Source organism: Triticum dicoccoides, chromosome 6A (genome assembly GCF_002162155.2).
Source record: "Triticum dicoccoides isolate Atlit2015 ecotype Zavitan chromosome 6A, WEW_v2.0, whole genome shotgun sequence".
Classification (NCBI taxonomy): domain Eukaryota; kingdom Viridiplantae; phylum Streptophyta; class Magnoliopsida; order Poales; family Poaceae; genus Triticum; species Triticum dicoccoides.
The window spans coordinates 204,004,875-204,020,897 of NC_041390.1; the positions used below are offsets into that span (position 1 = coordinate 204,004,875).

At 45.7% G+C, this 16,023-nt stretch overlaps 1 protein-coding gene across 5 annotated transcripts in view; it reads left to right on the forward strand.

Moving 5' to 3' along the window:
* The window catches only part of LOC119316594, a 22,435-nt gene extending 6,697 nt beyond the window's left edge, over window positions 1–15,738 (forward strand). The window contains exons 2-7 of one of the 5 annotated variants that reach the window (XR_005153086.1): window positions 6,821–7,134; window positions 7,308–10,765; window positions 11,215–12,773; window positions 14,201–14,293; window positions 14,393–14,869; window positions 15,233–15,738. Coding sequence is in view for 3 of the 5 variants with exons in the window: in XM_037590933.1 (XP_037446830.1) it covers window positions 12,753–12,773; window positions 14,201–14,293; window positions 14,393–14,869; window positions 15,233–15,487 (846 nt within the window). In the remaining 2 variants the exon portion in view is untranslated. Of the gene's footprint in view, window positions 1–3,916; window positions 4,203–6,820; window positions 7,135–7,307; window positions 10,766–11,214; window positions 12,774–14,200; window positions 14,294–14,392; window positions 14,870–15,232 lie in introns of those variants that run through there. The other 4 variants (XM_037590933.1, XM_037590934.1, XM_037590932.1 and 1 more) reach the window with 4 other exon arrangements.
* The last annotated feature ends 285 nt before the right edge of the window (window positions 15,739–16,023 follow it).

Here is a 16,023-nt window from a genome sequence, read left to right on the forward strand (position 1 = left end):
CTCATTCTCTCCATTCCTCCCGCCAACCTCCCTCCCGCTCGCCTCCTAGCCGGCCGCCATGCCGCCGAAGAAGTACGTGATCCCTCGCGCCGCGACAACTGCGACCGCCACCGTCGCCCAGCCGAAACAGAGGAAGCCGAGGGCGCCGCCGTCCAAGCCACCGGGCATGCCAAACGCCGACTGGAGGGCGGAAGTTCAGCGCCGGGAGGCTGTCACTGCCGACCGGCGGAATAGGGCCATCGCCAAGAAGTCTCGGGAGAACGCGACGCGTGCGGCTGCGGCAGATCAAGCCGAGGCCGAGGCGGCTCGCGTGGGGATGATGAATCCACCCGGCGGCCACGCCCAGTACGCGCCTTGGAGCCAGCAAAGCGTCGGCTCTCCGGCTGGCTTCTCGTCGTCGCCGCAACCATGGGGATGCACGCCGTCGTCGGGCTACTCCGACGGGGACGCGCACGGTGGGTTCAACCCCAACGTCACCTTCCCCCATGGACACCTGGCCCAGCACACGCCCTCGCCCGCCTTCGCCGGCGTGCAGTACCCTCCGCACAACTACTGGCCGCTGGCTTACGCGTCCTCCCCGACGCCCCCTCTCCGCCGTGGTGCCCTGCCCTTCTCACAAGCTTCCACGTCGCACCTCGGCGACACCGACGCCGACATGGACGACATCATCGCGGCAGGCTCGGCCGCGGCCGCTGCGTCCCCTGGGTTCGCTACCCAGGACGACACGGTGGACCTCAACGGCGGCATGGACGGCGAGCTCGAGTACGGTGAGGAGGAGCTGGAGGAGAACGAGGAGGAGCAGGAGGAGCCGGCGACTGTTCCGGCGAGGAGGCGCAAGAAGAAGGGGGCGGCCAGGACCGGCAAGCCGCGCATCAAGTGGACGTCCAAGGAACAGGAATGCCTCGCCGAAGCGTGGAAAGTCGTCTGCCTCGACCCGACCACTAGCACGAACCAGAGCATCGAGACGTACTGGGAGCGCATCAAGGCCGAGTTCGACGAGCGCAAGCTCGTCGACCCCTACTTTAAAGGCGTCTACATGCAGCGCGGGTCGAAGGCAATGGCGAACCATTGGGGGCTCATCCAGGCGGCGTGCAACAAATGGCATGAGATCGTCGAGGAGACCGCGGCTCGCCCGGAGAGCGGCACCAACGTTGAGGATCAGGTATCGCTCGCCGGTCTCCCGCTTCTCTTCGCCGTGTGCGCCTGCCAACTGTTTGTTCCTCGGCACAGCTGCTGCGCATGTTCGCATTGTATCGCCTGGGCAACAACGACCAAGAGTTCAAGTACCTCCACGTCTACAAGCGGATCGACAAGTGCAAGAAGTGGGCGGAAGTCCGGCGCACCCTCGACAAGGCCAAGGAGACCTACAAGCCGGACGCGCCGACGGCGGGCGAGTCAGAAGGGCGGACGGACGGCAACAAAGGGGCCAAGAAGGGGAAACACGCCGACGCGGCAACCGCGCGAGTGCAGGAGTCCATCGAACACTGCCTCGCCGACGCACAGGCCCGGGCCGCCCTGCGTGAAGAGAAGACCGGGGCGCTGTGGTCGGCGTTGATGATGAACAACGTCGTCAAGCTCGAGCTGCTCTGGACCAATGTCGCCGCGAAGAAGAGGAACACCGACCTGGCTTTTCTGATGGGCGGGGCGGACATGCTCCAGAGCAACGACGAGAAGCTCAAGGCGTGGTACATGGCGGAGCGTGGCCTCATCTTGAACCAGCCGACGACGACGGCGCCGCCAACTCCTGCGCCCACGCCCACGCCGCCGCCAAGCCCGTTGATGCCTCCACGACGCCCAGCAGCACCGAAGCCGCGCCGCCGCCGCCCAGCACAAAAGCAGCTCCGACACCGCCTAGCCCGCGCACGCCGACTCCGCCGACGCCGGAGGCCGACCCCGCCGAGTGGTGCGTTGCGCACGCGTCCAGACTTGTGGCGCTCTTTTTTTTGTACGCCGGACATTTATCCGATCGCCGAACTGTGTCCTGTGATCGCCGGACTTGTGGTGTCTTTTGAGCGGGAACGACCAAGTTCGAAATTGCCGCGTCCTGAGCCGGCGCCTGGGGGCGTGACTGCGAGCTAGGGCGCCCCCAGGGGCCAATCTAGTGCCGGTTCGTCCCCAAGCCGCTCTTTTTAGGCGCCCTGGGGGGCCGAACGGCTGGAGATGCTCTTAGTTCTGTTCCTGATAGTTATTTTTGGGTTAGTTTAGCACTCCACATAGAGATGCTTTGCAACAAGCAACAGGTTTGTACAGCAATAGGACATATCAATCACATTATAAGGTATTGATACATGTTTGGACAGCACCTGACCAGGTCAGTACACGTTTCCTTACCCACAAAATGGAACTTTAGAGAGAAAATGGAATGGAATAATCAGAAGCTAACAAATGGAAATAATAACACACTTCAACACCCAAAGATGTGGAGGGCAAGCAAGTACTGTGCTGGATAACTCCACAACTCATGAAAAAAATGCCAGGAAAGATGAATTGTAACTAAAGACAACTGATATACCCGTTTTAACTGAGCTACTGGGTATCTCAACTGCTTTGTCTATGAACCTATAAGTCCTAAAAAACCAGAGTCAATACTTCAAGTATCTGAAACTCTAAACATGTTTTATGTTGAACTTGAAACATCAAACATCACATTATTAAGGTTATGGTGACACTGGCATGTTCAACTAAACATGGTTGTTTCAGAGCAGATTGGATATGATGTTCATATATGTACCCCCTCCCCCGTCTAGGGATACTAGTACATCATCCGCAAAGAGCATACACCTTGGGATATCTCTTTGTATATCACTTATGACCTCATCCATCACCAAAACCAAAAAAGATAAGGGCTCAAAGCTGACCCACGTGCAGCCCTATTTTAATTGGGAAGTCATTAGTGCCGCCATCACTTGTTCGAACACTTGTCACAACATTATTGAACATGCCCTTGATGAGGGTAATGTACTTTGTTGGGAGTTTGTGTTTCTTCATGGCCCACCACATGACATTTTGTGGTATCTTATGGTAGGCCCCAAGCTAATGACCACCATATGCATGTCCTTCTTTTACTCTATGCATCTCTCTATAAGTTATCGTACCAAGAAAGTGGCTTCCACGGTCGACCTCGCAGGCATGAAACCAAACTGATTTTTGGTCACGCTTGTCATTCTTCTTAAGCGATGCTCTCTCTCTCTCTCTCTCATGAACTTAGTTTCACGGTAATTAGTGAAACTTTGGACGCCCTCTTGTTCTTGGAGATTGGTACTAATGTACTTCGCCTCCATTCTTCGGGCATCTTGTTTGACCGAAAAATGAGGTTGAAAAGCTTAGTTAGCCATACTATCTTTATGTCTCCAAGGCCTCTCGAGACCTCAATGGGTATGCAATCAGGGCCCATTGCCTTGCCTCCTTTCATCCTTTTTAAAGCCTCTCTGACCTCAGACTTCTGGATTCATCACGCAATTCGTCACACAAAACGTCTGTTGGGCATAGCGAAGTTGTAATTAAATTAGTTGCAGTGTGTAATGCAGTCTTCTGTCTTTGTGCTCGGAATAAAGAAGAATAAAACAGAACTGGGATGAAGGAGCAGCGCGGTGGTCTTATTTGAATTCGAGTTGTGGAGGGGAGGCGATGGATGAGGACCTGTTAAGGACAACCATAGTATATCGTCTCTTGGGCTATAGCAGGAAGGGAAATGTAATCAAAGGAGGAGAAGGCCAATCCTACGTGTGAGGGGGTGAGAGCCTGAGAGGAGAATGAAACGGACCACCACCACCAATTCCCTTCATTATAGTCTTCATAGTAGTACAGATATCAACAGAAAGTTATTTTCACTGGAGGAATATTAAGTTGGATTATTTGTGGCATCAGTTTTGTTTTATTTTACAAATTTGACCTGGGGTATTTTTTGTTGTGATAGGTACATTAAGGCTTTCTTTTTCTGCTAGAGCTCAGATGGTGAATCTTTGTCATGTAGACATGTACAGAGGACTAGAACAATCATATCAGTCACGATATAATCTGTAGTGCACATAGAGGAATTTATTGAGTGTGGTGTTTCTGCAGTACAGGTACTCAATCCATCTGCACAGCCATAGGGCAACAGAGTTAATCAGTTAATTGTATCTTTGATTCTCGCATTCTACTCTTGGATGCCTTTATTAGCATTTCTTTCACAAATAATGGATTTATTTATTTTCCCATCATCCTTTTTTTGGAAGAAAACTTGTCAGGGGACCCCAAACGCAGGGCTGGAATTCGAGCCGAGTTGAGCCAGCTCGGCTCGACTCGCTAGAGCTCGTTTCGTTAACGAGCTAGCTCGACTCGACTCGTTACTATAACGAGCTTAAACCCAAGATTGGCTTGACTCGTATAACTCGCGAGCTGGCTCGTTTAGCTTGTTAAGCTCGTTAAAGATATGAACATAAGACCCAAAATGATAAAAATGATTATGTATATATTAAACATATATATCACTAAACAATTGTAATTTCCTTGTAACGCATGAGTCTCCTAGGCGGCTGGGCCTTCAACAGCTGGGCCTTGTGTTGTGCGCTTGGAACGTAGGGTGCTGAGTGGCTTATCTTTTTTTGTATTGGGAGTGGCTGATCTTTTGTACCGAGCCTAACGAGTTACACGAGTATTCCTGAGATTGGCTCGTTTAACTTGGTCTATAAACGATCTTAAACTAAAGCTTGGTTTGACTCGTTATTCTTCGAGTCTGAGTCGATTCGAGCCGAGTCACGAGCTACTCGTTTAGCTCGCGAGCTTCGAGCTTTTTTTCCAGCCGTATAGATAGAAACCTGAAATTCGCCTCTTCATCCTTATTTTTCACTGTTGCAAGGGTGATGTGTCAGGACCCTACTGAACCAGTATCTATATCATATAAGGAAGATACTGATTCAGTTATCGGACAGTAGAACTACTTCGAGCACCAGATGGATGAATGGCTGTGATCCATTTTACTTGCAGTCGCATTTACTTCAGTTGATACTGTTTTGCTCTGAACTTTCACTAGTCACTGTTTATCTTCCTCACCGTTGTAAGCCAGGCTGGCTATATGTATTCTGTTCGATGCTTGAATGAGTAGTGAGAAAGGAGGTAAACTAATTTATCTAGTGTACTGTAGCTATATTTTGCTCCTCCTTCAGGCAAGATTCCTCGTTCAATCCCTTAACCGGGGACGAACCTATCCAAAATTCCCCACTTGCGTCTCAGTCCTTACATGACTCTCTCTGATCCTACTTACATTTCTGTTGACATGATCCCATTTTATCCTATGAATGAGAAAACCGGTGCATGAATCATGCATTTTCTTTAACCTTGACCATACAGAAGGTCAGAAAGAGCATGTTTGCATAGTTACTGTACTACTACCTCCATTCCAAAATATAAGGCTTTTTGGCAGGCTAGTTCTTATATTTTAGAACAGAGGTAGTACAAATTAATGCCTACATGCATCCTGGCAGTATTCAACAGATCTGGCAGTTCATTTCTTTGGTAGCACGGACGATCTCTGTTATCTGCTCTACAAATTGCAGGCAAAGGACATAGCAGCTCACTCTGAAGCTGAGTTATATTCAGAGTTGTATCAAGTTGTGCCAAATGATCAAAGCATTGGCTGGTTTGCTGAAATAGAATATTGCTCGTGTCCCGTAAAAAGAAAGATTGGTAACATCTCGTCAAGTTATTGTGCAATCACTGGTTTTGTGACGTTGTGATGATGTTGGGCAGTTACATGTTGTGTGGATTGTGTTACTTTTTTAACGGGGTTTCATCCGTCTACATTTCCTATCATGGATGGACCGTTGAGGCCTACCCTGTCCACAAGAGAGGTGACACTCTTTCATGTATGCTTATGTTATGCATCTCAGCCCTGAAAACATACTACAAAGACTCGTCAGCATTAGTATGACAATAAAAAAGTGCAAACTGCATTGACAAGTTCTCCCGGGTCGCCTCCGCCCTCAGAACTGGCAACTTCACGCCTCCTAGCATCTCTCACCCCCCTCCCCAGCAGAAACCCCAGGCTCCCGAGATGACCTGCTCCCGACCATGAAGTTCTCATATGCAACTGCGTGATATAATTTTTTCCCAAACCGTGTTCCTCATAAAGGAAATGAAGAGGTCAATTGTCCCCGTTGCGCTCATGAATCCTTAGAGTTACTAAGCTCCCAAGAAATGGAGCTCTGTGGTTAATCGGGCCTGTATTGACCGTGGCAAATTTGACAAATTTAACCTCTGAACGAAATCAAATCATGGAATGAACTGTCCGTGAAACTATTTCATGCGGCTGACCTTTTTGTATGACGCCCGACACGAAGGCGCCACACTACACTGTGCAACGTCTCACAGATAGGTGTTACACGTCTGCCAGCGTTGCACACCAGACTGCCTAAAAATTGCTAAGTCATTGTGCAGAGCCTAAAAGCTAGGCGCTGCACTGTATAGTGTGGCGCCTAGCTCTCAGGCGGTGCACTAATGATTGCACTACAAAATAAAGCAACCACTAGTGCAACGCCTAGAAGCTAGGCGCTACACTGTATAGTGTGGCGCCTAGCTCTCAGGCGCTGCACACTGACTTAGTAATTTTCGGTTCATAGAGGTGCGACGCTGGCCAGGCGTGTAGCACCTACCTGTGAGGCGTTGCACAGTGTAATGTGGCGTCTTCGTGTTGGGCGTCACACAAAAAAGCCAGCCGCGTGAAATAGTTTGACGGGCAGTTTATTCTGTGATTTGATTTCGTCCATAGGTCAGATTTGTTAATTTCGCCATTGACCGTTGGGATCAGCCTCTAAGTCGGTTTGTGCTTTTTCTTTTTCAGCGAAACAGTCCCACTTGCTAGGCAGTAGGTGGCTGTGCGGGCGTGCTGACGATGGGGCGATTCCCCCTGTATCTCTCTCTCAAAGAAAATCCCCCACGAGACGGCGACCTCCTCGGCTTCTCCAGCACGCGCTATTGCGTCGTCACCCTTGATACGGTGGCTTTCCTGCCTCGCGGCCGCTCCTCCGGCTTTCCTGCTTCTGTGCACCGTCGTTATTCTCGTGGGCTTGCGGTACTGGCGGCAGATGGGGGTGGCGGCTGGATCTGGACAGCAAGGGCGGCAGATTAAAGAGAGACAAAGAAGCCCTGGTCTAGGTGAGTCCGAATCCCTCTCTTCTCTCTACTCGCGGGGCTTGGTCGCGGTCGGGAGCAGCAGACGGACGGGGCAAGCGGCTGCTGAAGGATCTCAACGCGAGTTCCCAGGACAAGTGATCCAGCGCGATATCGATGCCGACCTGAGTGTTTGTTGCTGTCGTACTTCTGGACAGAGATGATGCTCCTCATCGCGCTGTCGAAGCACCAAGAACCACGTCCAGGTCATGGGGCCGTTGATGGGAGATCGACATCTTACCTGGGCACTACTCCTGCACGCCGGCGTCATGGCCAAGCAAGGCCTGCTGGTAATTTCGTTCCCCTTTCATATTTGGGTCAGCAGCGGCTGCTTGAGGGTGTACAGTTCCAGATGATAGCCCTTTTCCCCTTAATTTTTTGCACTAACCTCTTCTCTATACTACATGTGCTTCATGGTGAAAAGCGAGGACAGCAATTTGACAGTTATAATATGTGTAGGTGCATATATGAGTAGCTTTATGAAAAAAGTAGATGCATATATATGTATTTCTTGGGCAAATCTATCTGTGTACAAATAGATGCATATAGCATATAAAGCTACTGATATAAGAAATAGTTATTGCCCCTTCATGGAAATTGGCTTCAGTGGCTACATAATTATTTTCTCATTGTGTTTTAGTTAACATTTATGCGAATCACAGAAAAAAAAAGTGTATGTATCTGCATAGTCGCCGGATCCACACCACTGGTGACCATGGCTTAGCATAGGAACACCCCCGGATCACACTCTTGCAACAGGTGGTTTAGTTCACATGGCTTCAATTTTGGCTATGTGATGAGGTCATCCCCTTCTCTCCTTTTTGAGAATTTTGAGTTCGATTTTACATTTATTTCAGGTTAAGTAGTACTGAATGATGTATTTTTGCATGCTTTCTGCAGTCTATGCATGTTCGTGGTTATACAGGTTGGAGCCTGCAACTGATAGTAAGCTCAGTCTTAATCTATGCATTGTTCTACATGTTTGTTGGCAGATAGAGATAAAAAGGGAAAGTGAACATATGGTGATTGAATTTACTTCCTGCATCTATAGTATTTTACACCAATGCAACATTTGTGAAATCGAGATAGTATATTTATTTGCCACATGTATTGTGTTGCCCCTGAATGTAATACTGTTCGGTTATATCTTGGTATTTACGTTATCTGAATCACTTCGTTTTGATACGTGCATTGCCATTTTCAAAAGTATATCCATTGTTCCTTCCTGGTGGTCAAGTGGCAATGCAGAGCATGCTGGTGAACTTTCAAACTCATCTGCTTTCGTGTTGATGATATGTAGACAAAAGAGCAAGACATAGAGTAGTTAATTTAGACCGATGACTTTGTACGGGCAATGCAAAGCTAGAAGTGATCGATATGCTTCAGGAGGCAACGAAGCAGATTGAAGGCCACACGATCTGCGCCCTCAGGGATGCTGCAGCATGGCCTGTGCAGGGTCTTATCAGGCACTTCAGGCCTGAGCTGGAAAGGAGGATCCGCGATCGAGTTGATAACGAGCTGCTGATGGCAGCTTCTGCATGAGCACCACTTCTATTTTCCTGATTTTATTCACAGAAATAATGCAAACTGGTGAACTCATTTCTGTACAAGCAAATGTAGGTTACCTTATTGGTTTGAACCTTTTTATGTCCATGTTTTATTTGATGCGCTGATGAAGCCGGTGTACTTTGATGGAGAAGTAGAAACGAATATGAAGGATTGTACCCTGTATGTTGCATGAGCCTGATTTTCTTCCTCTTTAATTTTGTAGAGAATGACTTGCTTCTAAATCCTCATAATCTGACTGAACTCTAAAAATATGTTGGCATCTGATGGTTAATGTTTTCTTAAGTTGATTTTTTTTTGAATTTTTGCTTAAGTTGATCTTAATAATGGATTGGTGGGCCACTTCTATTCGGCTTCCTGAACAGCAGGCAGCCGAAGCTAAAACGAAGCCATAGTTCTGTATATGCAACATATACTAATGTTTTCTTATGTGTTTGTAACTAATTCTCTCACTTCTATTTCATTTTTCTCTCAAGAGTCAAGACGGAAGGTCTCTGAACACGTGGCTATTCCTTCCATATGGCACTATTAAATTGTGAAACATCATTATTTTTTTATGTAGCTGTAACTTTTAGCGAAAATCCAAGAAAAAACTGATGAAGAGAATCCTGATTCGTTTCCTTCCCTCTTCCCCGCTGCTCCGCGCCGCGCCGCCGCTTCTAACGCCCCGGTTGTCTTGTGTGCAGCTTTGGACATGCACGCCGCCGGCCCCAACCCCCAACACCCCGCCGCTTCGCTGTCCCTTCTCCGCCTCCAGCATCCCCGCTACCCCGCCCGCCTCCACCTGCTCTGCCTCTTGCATCTCCGCAGCCGCCTCCCTGTCCCCGCGCCCCTGGTCGCCGCTCCATCACCCATCCCCTCTGGCTTCCAGAGTCGGGAAGGACTGGGTGAGGTCGCAAGGGAGAGAGAGGCCTCGTGATGTGTTTTCCTCCTCCTAGGCCTCCTCCACTGCCGCAAGATCCATCCCGAGGTGACCTCTTTTGTTCTTGATTTGCTCTGTAAATCGAAATGAGAATCTTTCTTCTTTCTCCTCTTCTTCAACCTAACCCTGGTTAGTTTGTTTTGGCGTCTGATCAACCATGGTGACTATATGAGTATATGGCTGCATCTGAGCACCCGTTCTTCAAGTGCTACCACTCAATTGATTGAATCTCCAAAGAGGTTGTCTGAAAAATCCAAGTAAGTAATGTAAGTGCAAGTAAAATTTGTGGGAGGCTACGGCTCAATCGATTGCGTCTCAAATGCATCAACGCAGCTTACGGTGATTTTTGAAACCTGTCATGTATGCATGCCTTAAAAACAACTAAAAATTTAATTGCACCAAATGAATGGGAATGTTAAATTTGTTTGTTTCAGTACCTATATTCTAAAGAGCCCCACCCATGTTGTTTCCCTTGAGATTTAGACTTCTAGAGAAACCAATTTGCTGACAGATACTGGGACATCGCTCACTTGCACATTGCTGTTACTGAAGTCCACATACATGAGCTTCCTCAATCCTTGGAGACCTGAGGAATCGTTTGCTTCAGAATAAGATGGTTTATATGAAAAAAGCTCCCAAGTAAAATTAAAGTTTCACCCATGCAACAGTACGAGTTACATACCCTAAAAAATTTGAAACCAAGCGTGTTGTCCAGAAAAGTTCAGTAGCTGAAGCTCCCAAAATAGGCTCGCGGGGATCCATGTCATCTTCCGTTCGATTACACAGGGTTTGATCTTCTTCCTTTCTCCTTTAATTCTTTGTCTGCTCTTTGATGTTCTACTTGCGGATTGGAGCTGCTGTCAGAACAGCGGTATATGTGTTCTATTCCGTTTAAGTATAAGGTTGTGCGGCCTTTTTTGCTCCATATTTCCTGAACTCATAGTTCATTTCCCTGTTATGTGTAGATCTGCAGGCAGCATGCAAGATCATTTGGTTCGTCAGTTTAGTTAGAACTCCCATTGTTGATTTCTCTTCCTAATGTAAGCCTTGGTGTTGCATTCATCAGGTGTGTTGCTATTTCGTATACAGTTCTGAATGATTAGTGCCAAGAAGTGAGCTCCAAACTAGGTGAGTACTTTGACGAACAGAAAAACTTTCAAGACCTATGGCCAGGAACATGTATTGTATCCAATACAAATGAAGCTCTAAATAATGTTGGGCTAAAAATGATTAGTTCTTCACTGAAACTTTGATTTTAGGGTTTGCTGGACTTTATGTACGGAATGCATTTGAGTGCCATAACTTAACATTTGGATACATCACGAATTTTAGTAGGTTAAACTAAAATCTAAATGGAATTACGAATGCATATCAGTTTGCTGCACAATTATGCAGCAAGGCCAAAAGTATTATTAGTCTGCATTATATCTTATAATATATGAGTTTTTGCCATTAGTCTTATTTTCTTCTACGACTACCATGTATTGTTTGACTCATTGTTATCATATATTTTCTTCTGATGCAAGCCTGTATCTACACTTCCACTCTCATTTCTTTCTTTCTTTTTTATTTTGCAGGGCACATGTCTTTCAAGTACAATAAAAAGATTACAGTTAACTTGTTGAGTAATAATATATGATTGCTGGTGCCTCCTGATTTGTGTGATAAACAAATGGTGTACATTTTGTGTGTAAATCCGAGATTCCTCGAAAGGTTGGGAAGTGAACTTATTGAACTTGTTAGCCCTGTTTAATTCGGTAGCATGTCAAACTTGATGTTCGTTTCGGCCCATAGCCTTTTCCCTGAAAAAGTTTGAAAGTGTGAATTATCTCTCTATCAAGTATTAGCTTTTTTGTTCTTTGAACAAGCCCCATTCACGCTGACTATATGGGAACAGTAAAACAAGCTAACATGGACCATCATGATGATTTCTTGGTATGTTGATCATCATTGATTTTAAGAGTTGAATGGGAGTGAGCGAGCTTCTATTCACTTGTTGCCGTCTACGTATGTACACTTTGTGACATCGGTGAGTAATGTACATATGATTTCTCTTACCATCAAAGACATCATATGAATGATATAGGAACCCATGGATCCAGTTGAATCACACATGTAAAGAAGGACGAGCTAGCTATATAGTTAGATGCATAGAGTGAGGCATTTCATTCCGTGATAACATGTATGAATCATGCATAGAGCTAACGATTAGTCCTGCATTACTCCAACAAGACTTGATCTATTACTACAAATATGCTATTAATGTTCTTCCATTTTCAGTTTCCCATCCAGTAAGCAATGAGCAAGAAGTCGAGCTCAATTGTAGTGAGATGGAGTAAGGGAAGGCGGTTTGGTGGCGGAGTGATGCTGGCGGTGGCTGCAGTTCCTACGGTGTCCAGGGCACGACTCTTTTTGCACGCCGAATGCTGCCAATTAGTTTCAGCTTCGCTGCACCACACCATCATGTGACACATATTATGACACGCGCACCTTGGCGGGCTGCGACACCAACAAGGACACACTACGGCAACCCTGTACGGGGGTGTCCGCCCCCTTGGGGATAGGTCACCTTCTTCCACAAGCCATGGTCGACAAAGTCTGCATCAAGACTCTTGATTCATCCTTCCCCCCTCTCTCCCAGCATGATTAAAAATTGATATCTGCTGTTTTTTGTTGCTCGGTTTGCATGTTTTTTTTGCCTTCTGAGGGAGACTATTCAGGCATACGATGGTTAGAGAAACGGATCCGCTAAAAATCAGTCGACTGAGACTTGGCGAAGTCTCAGTCGACTGCTCAGCCGTCCGATGCTGAGCGTGTAGATTTGCGCTGAGGCTGGTTTGTCCCTTGTTTCGGCCTGTGTAAGGCGTGGACCGGCCCATTTTCCTTTTCTTCTTTGTGGAACCGCGATCCCGCGCGAGCGTTTTGCTTTTGTAGTGGGCTGGGCTGTTTTTCCGTGCGGCTTTTTTTTTTTGCTGTTTTGTTTTTTGAGAAGTGGAAGCGGCCGCCCCCATGGTGATTAAGAAGAGGTGAACGGGCAGTCACAGCTCAATCCACATTGTCTCTCTCCATTCCCCAATATCAAATCAGAAGACGAACCAGAGGACGAGAGAGGGGAATGGCCGGCGCTGCTGATGCAGTGAGTTCCCCCCTAATTTTTCTTCCCCATCCTTCTTTCTTGTCTTTGTTTTTGCTGATGCTACACCGTAGATCTGTAGGGGATTGGGGTCCTTCTTTCTGTCTTTGTTTTTGCTGATGCTACACCGTAGATCTGTAGGGGATCGAGTGTAGATTAGTAGGTTCAAGTCTACGATGGACTCCAGGATTTATAGGCATTTTTTTGTATCCTTACTTGTTCAAGCAATCAACAGATTGGAGGATTGATTTTTGGAGGTGGTAGTTTGTACGAACAAGTTCAAGTTGTATTTTTGTAGTGTCTCAAAGGGGGCGGCCAGAGTAAGCGGCTGCTAGGCCTTTTTTGTTAGGTGGTGCAGACCTAACGCCAAGTTAACCTCACTTTTTAGTCTTTTTAATTTCACTTTTTTTGTTAGCTTCTTAGTCTGAAAATAGATTTTAGTCCAGGGGCTTGTTGTGAGTCAGCAACATGAGGTCCTCGCCCAAGCTAAGTGCATGTCTGCTGCAATGTAGGAATGTGTTACTGTGCCTATGTATCCAGTAGAGTAGATAGGATTTTTGTATGTCCATAATCCCCCCGCAAGATGAGGTACCGTTCTTTTTCTTTTTTGTATTAAATATCTGATTAGTAGTTTGAAGCAGAGAATTGCGTCCATAGTTTATTTTTTTATGTTTTTCTTGCATGTTGAATGCACAATAGTGTCTCTCGCTTAATGAATGATACGCACACTCGTGCGTATTCGAGAAAAAAAATTAGTGTCTCTCGCTCACGCACGTCGATCGGCAATGTCGGTGTGGCAGATCATAGTGCCAAAGTTCTTGTTGGTGATATACCTCATATCTGAAGAGATTAGGGTAGTTGTTTGTGTGGATCAAGCGAAGTTTAATACCTTCAACTCTATAATCGACTCTAGGATTTTTTTAGTTATTTTTCTCGTGTCCTTATTGTTCAAGCAGCCAATAGATTGGAGGTGTTTTTGTGTGTTTTTCATGCAGTTGTAAGGTGCTGGAGAGTGGCAGATCATACTGTTTTTATGTGTTTTAAGTTCAGTTAGGTTCAGTTAGTCTGGTTCTTTTCTGCTTCAGGAACCTGAACGGACCCTGTGTGAAGCTATTCGAAACTACTTTTTGTTTGTAATTCCTTTTTTTTCAGAAGAGTGTAATAGTAACCACATGTACAGCAACACTTTCGTTTCTTTCTCTTTCCTGAAACTGAAACTACTAGTCTTTTTACAGCATAAGTACTTTTGTTTTGGTTGTACCATCGGGTAAGCATGGTGTTTGGGCTTTTTTCGCAATCATTAAGCTGCATGAATACATTGCGAAATATATATATGTTTTCTGAGGTGAAAGAATGACACTGTAAAGTGTTTTTTTTTTAGTGAGTTATCCATTCTAATTTTTTTTTGCTTCCTTTTTTGATGTGTACAGGGGGTTTGTGGAGTTTGTTTCAACCATTGCAAGTATGAGAGCAAGGGAAGCGGTTTCAGCATGGTTGCATGGGAGGAGTTCAAGAATGCAGGGGTAACCAACTCCTAACTTTTTGTACTAATGTCATCACAATACTCACAACTTTTTGTCGTGACATCACTCCTAACTTTTTTGTTTTTTTGTTCAAATCAGGTTGTGCCTTGCAATGAAAGGGCCCATTTCAACAATGTGACAGGAGAGAAGGTGACGTTTGTGTCAAACCAACGGGCATACACTGTAAAGTGTTACAAGGGTCGCATAAAGAGCACTATGTATGGGAGAGGTTGGAGGAAGTTCTATGAAGACAACAATCTGGGCAAGGGTCAGATGGTGGTGTTCCACCTGGATGAACCTTCACCTACGGCATCTATTTTGTGGTTCCAGGTGGGCAACGGCTCTGAAGATGAACAGCCTATGGAAGAGGGTGATCCCATTGAAGATTCAGATTCAGGTAATGAGGATGGAGAAGCTTCAAGCGATGATGGTGAAGGCATTGTTCGCACTAGGGGGCTTTTGCTTAATGAGACAGAGGATGCTCAGCTACAAGGGCTGCTGCCTCTCAGTGATGGTTTCATCGGGTTTGCTTTTGTTCACCGCCTGACAAGGACTGACATTCGCTTGGGCATGATGGTATGTATCTCTTTGTCTTCGTTTTTTCTTTTTTTTTGTATGTGTATGCTACAGGCATATATATGTGAACACACAATGCAAATATGATTCCTTGAAAGAGAAGGGGCGGGGGGTAATATATGTATGCTACAGGCATATATATGTGAACACACAATGCATATATATTAGTTTTTAGTATCTGCAAGCATGTTTTGAACATGTATTCGTGCTCAGTTTTTTTTCCAGTATGCTCTTTTTTTCAAGCAAAAAAATCTGAATTGTGTTTTTTACCCCTTTTTTAAAGTATTCAAAGACCAAAGAAAGTTTGATTGTTTTGATATAAACACTCACATTTTTTCATGTCTGTTTGTGTTTTTTTGACAGAAAATACCCAAGAAAGTTGCTGCTGCCACGCCGTTTGAAGAACAGGGGGTTGTTGGTATTTCTGTGGATGGTCGGAGATTCAAAAAAATCTCATACAAAACTACTGATGATGGCCGCATTGTGTTTGGCAGCAAGAAGTGGAAAAACTTCGCAGCTAGCAGAGGACTCAAAGTCAACACAGCTGTTCTTATTGGCTTCAAGAGCAGCGAGAGGGATGATGTCCATGTCCTGGTTATCTTGAAGAAGCTTGGCTAGGCACCAGGCACAGCAACTGATGACAAGCAGAGCTGCGTCTATAATACTCATCTGTTGGGTATTCTATATATTTCTGTGTCGAAGTCTGTATGACGAACCTTTTTTCATTTTTATGCCATGTTGAACCTGTCAGTGTAGTTTTGCGTTTCTTATGTGTCCACCAAACAATGCGGCTTGAATAATATATGATGGGAACCCCTTTTTCTACATTATATTCAAGTGTTCACCTAAGTTTTTTTATTGATTTTTCAGTAAACATTCATATACTTTTTAATTTATGTGCACATGCTATTTTTTAAATGTCAAAATGTGTGCTACTGTATTCGTTTCAAAGACAGCAGACTTCCTCTATACATGTCATTTTTTTTCCATGCAATCCAACCAGCTTATGTGTTTTTAATTGTCGTGTCGAGGAACACGCTCCTTACACGCAAACGAATGGAGAATGTGGATGATGAAACATTTATAGATTTTTTTAAGCCTGTCGCGATCTATTTTGGCTATTGCATGTCTTTTTCTAAAATGATTACTGGGGG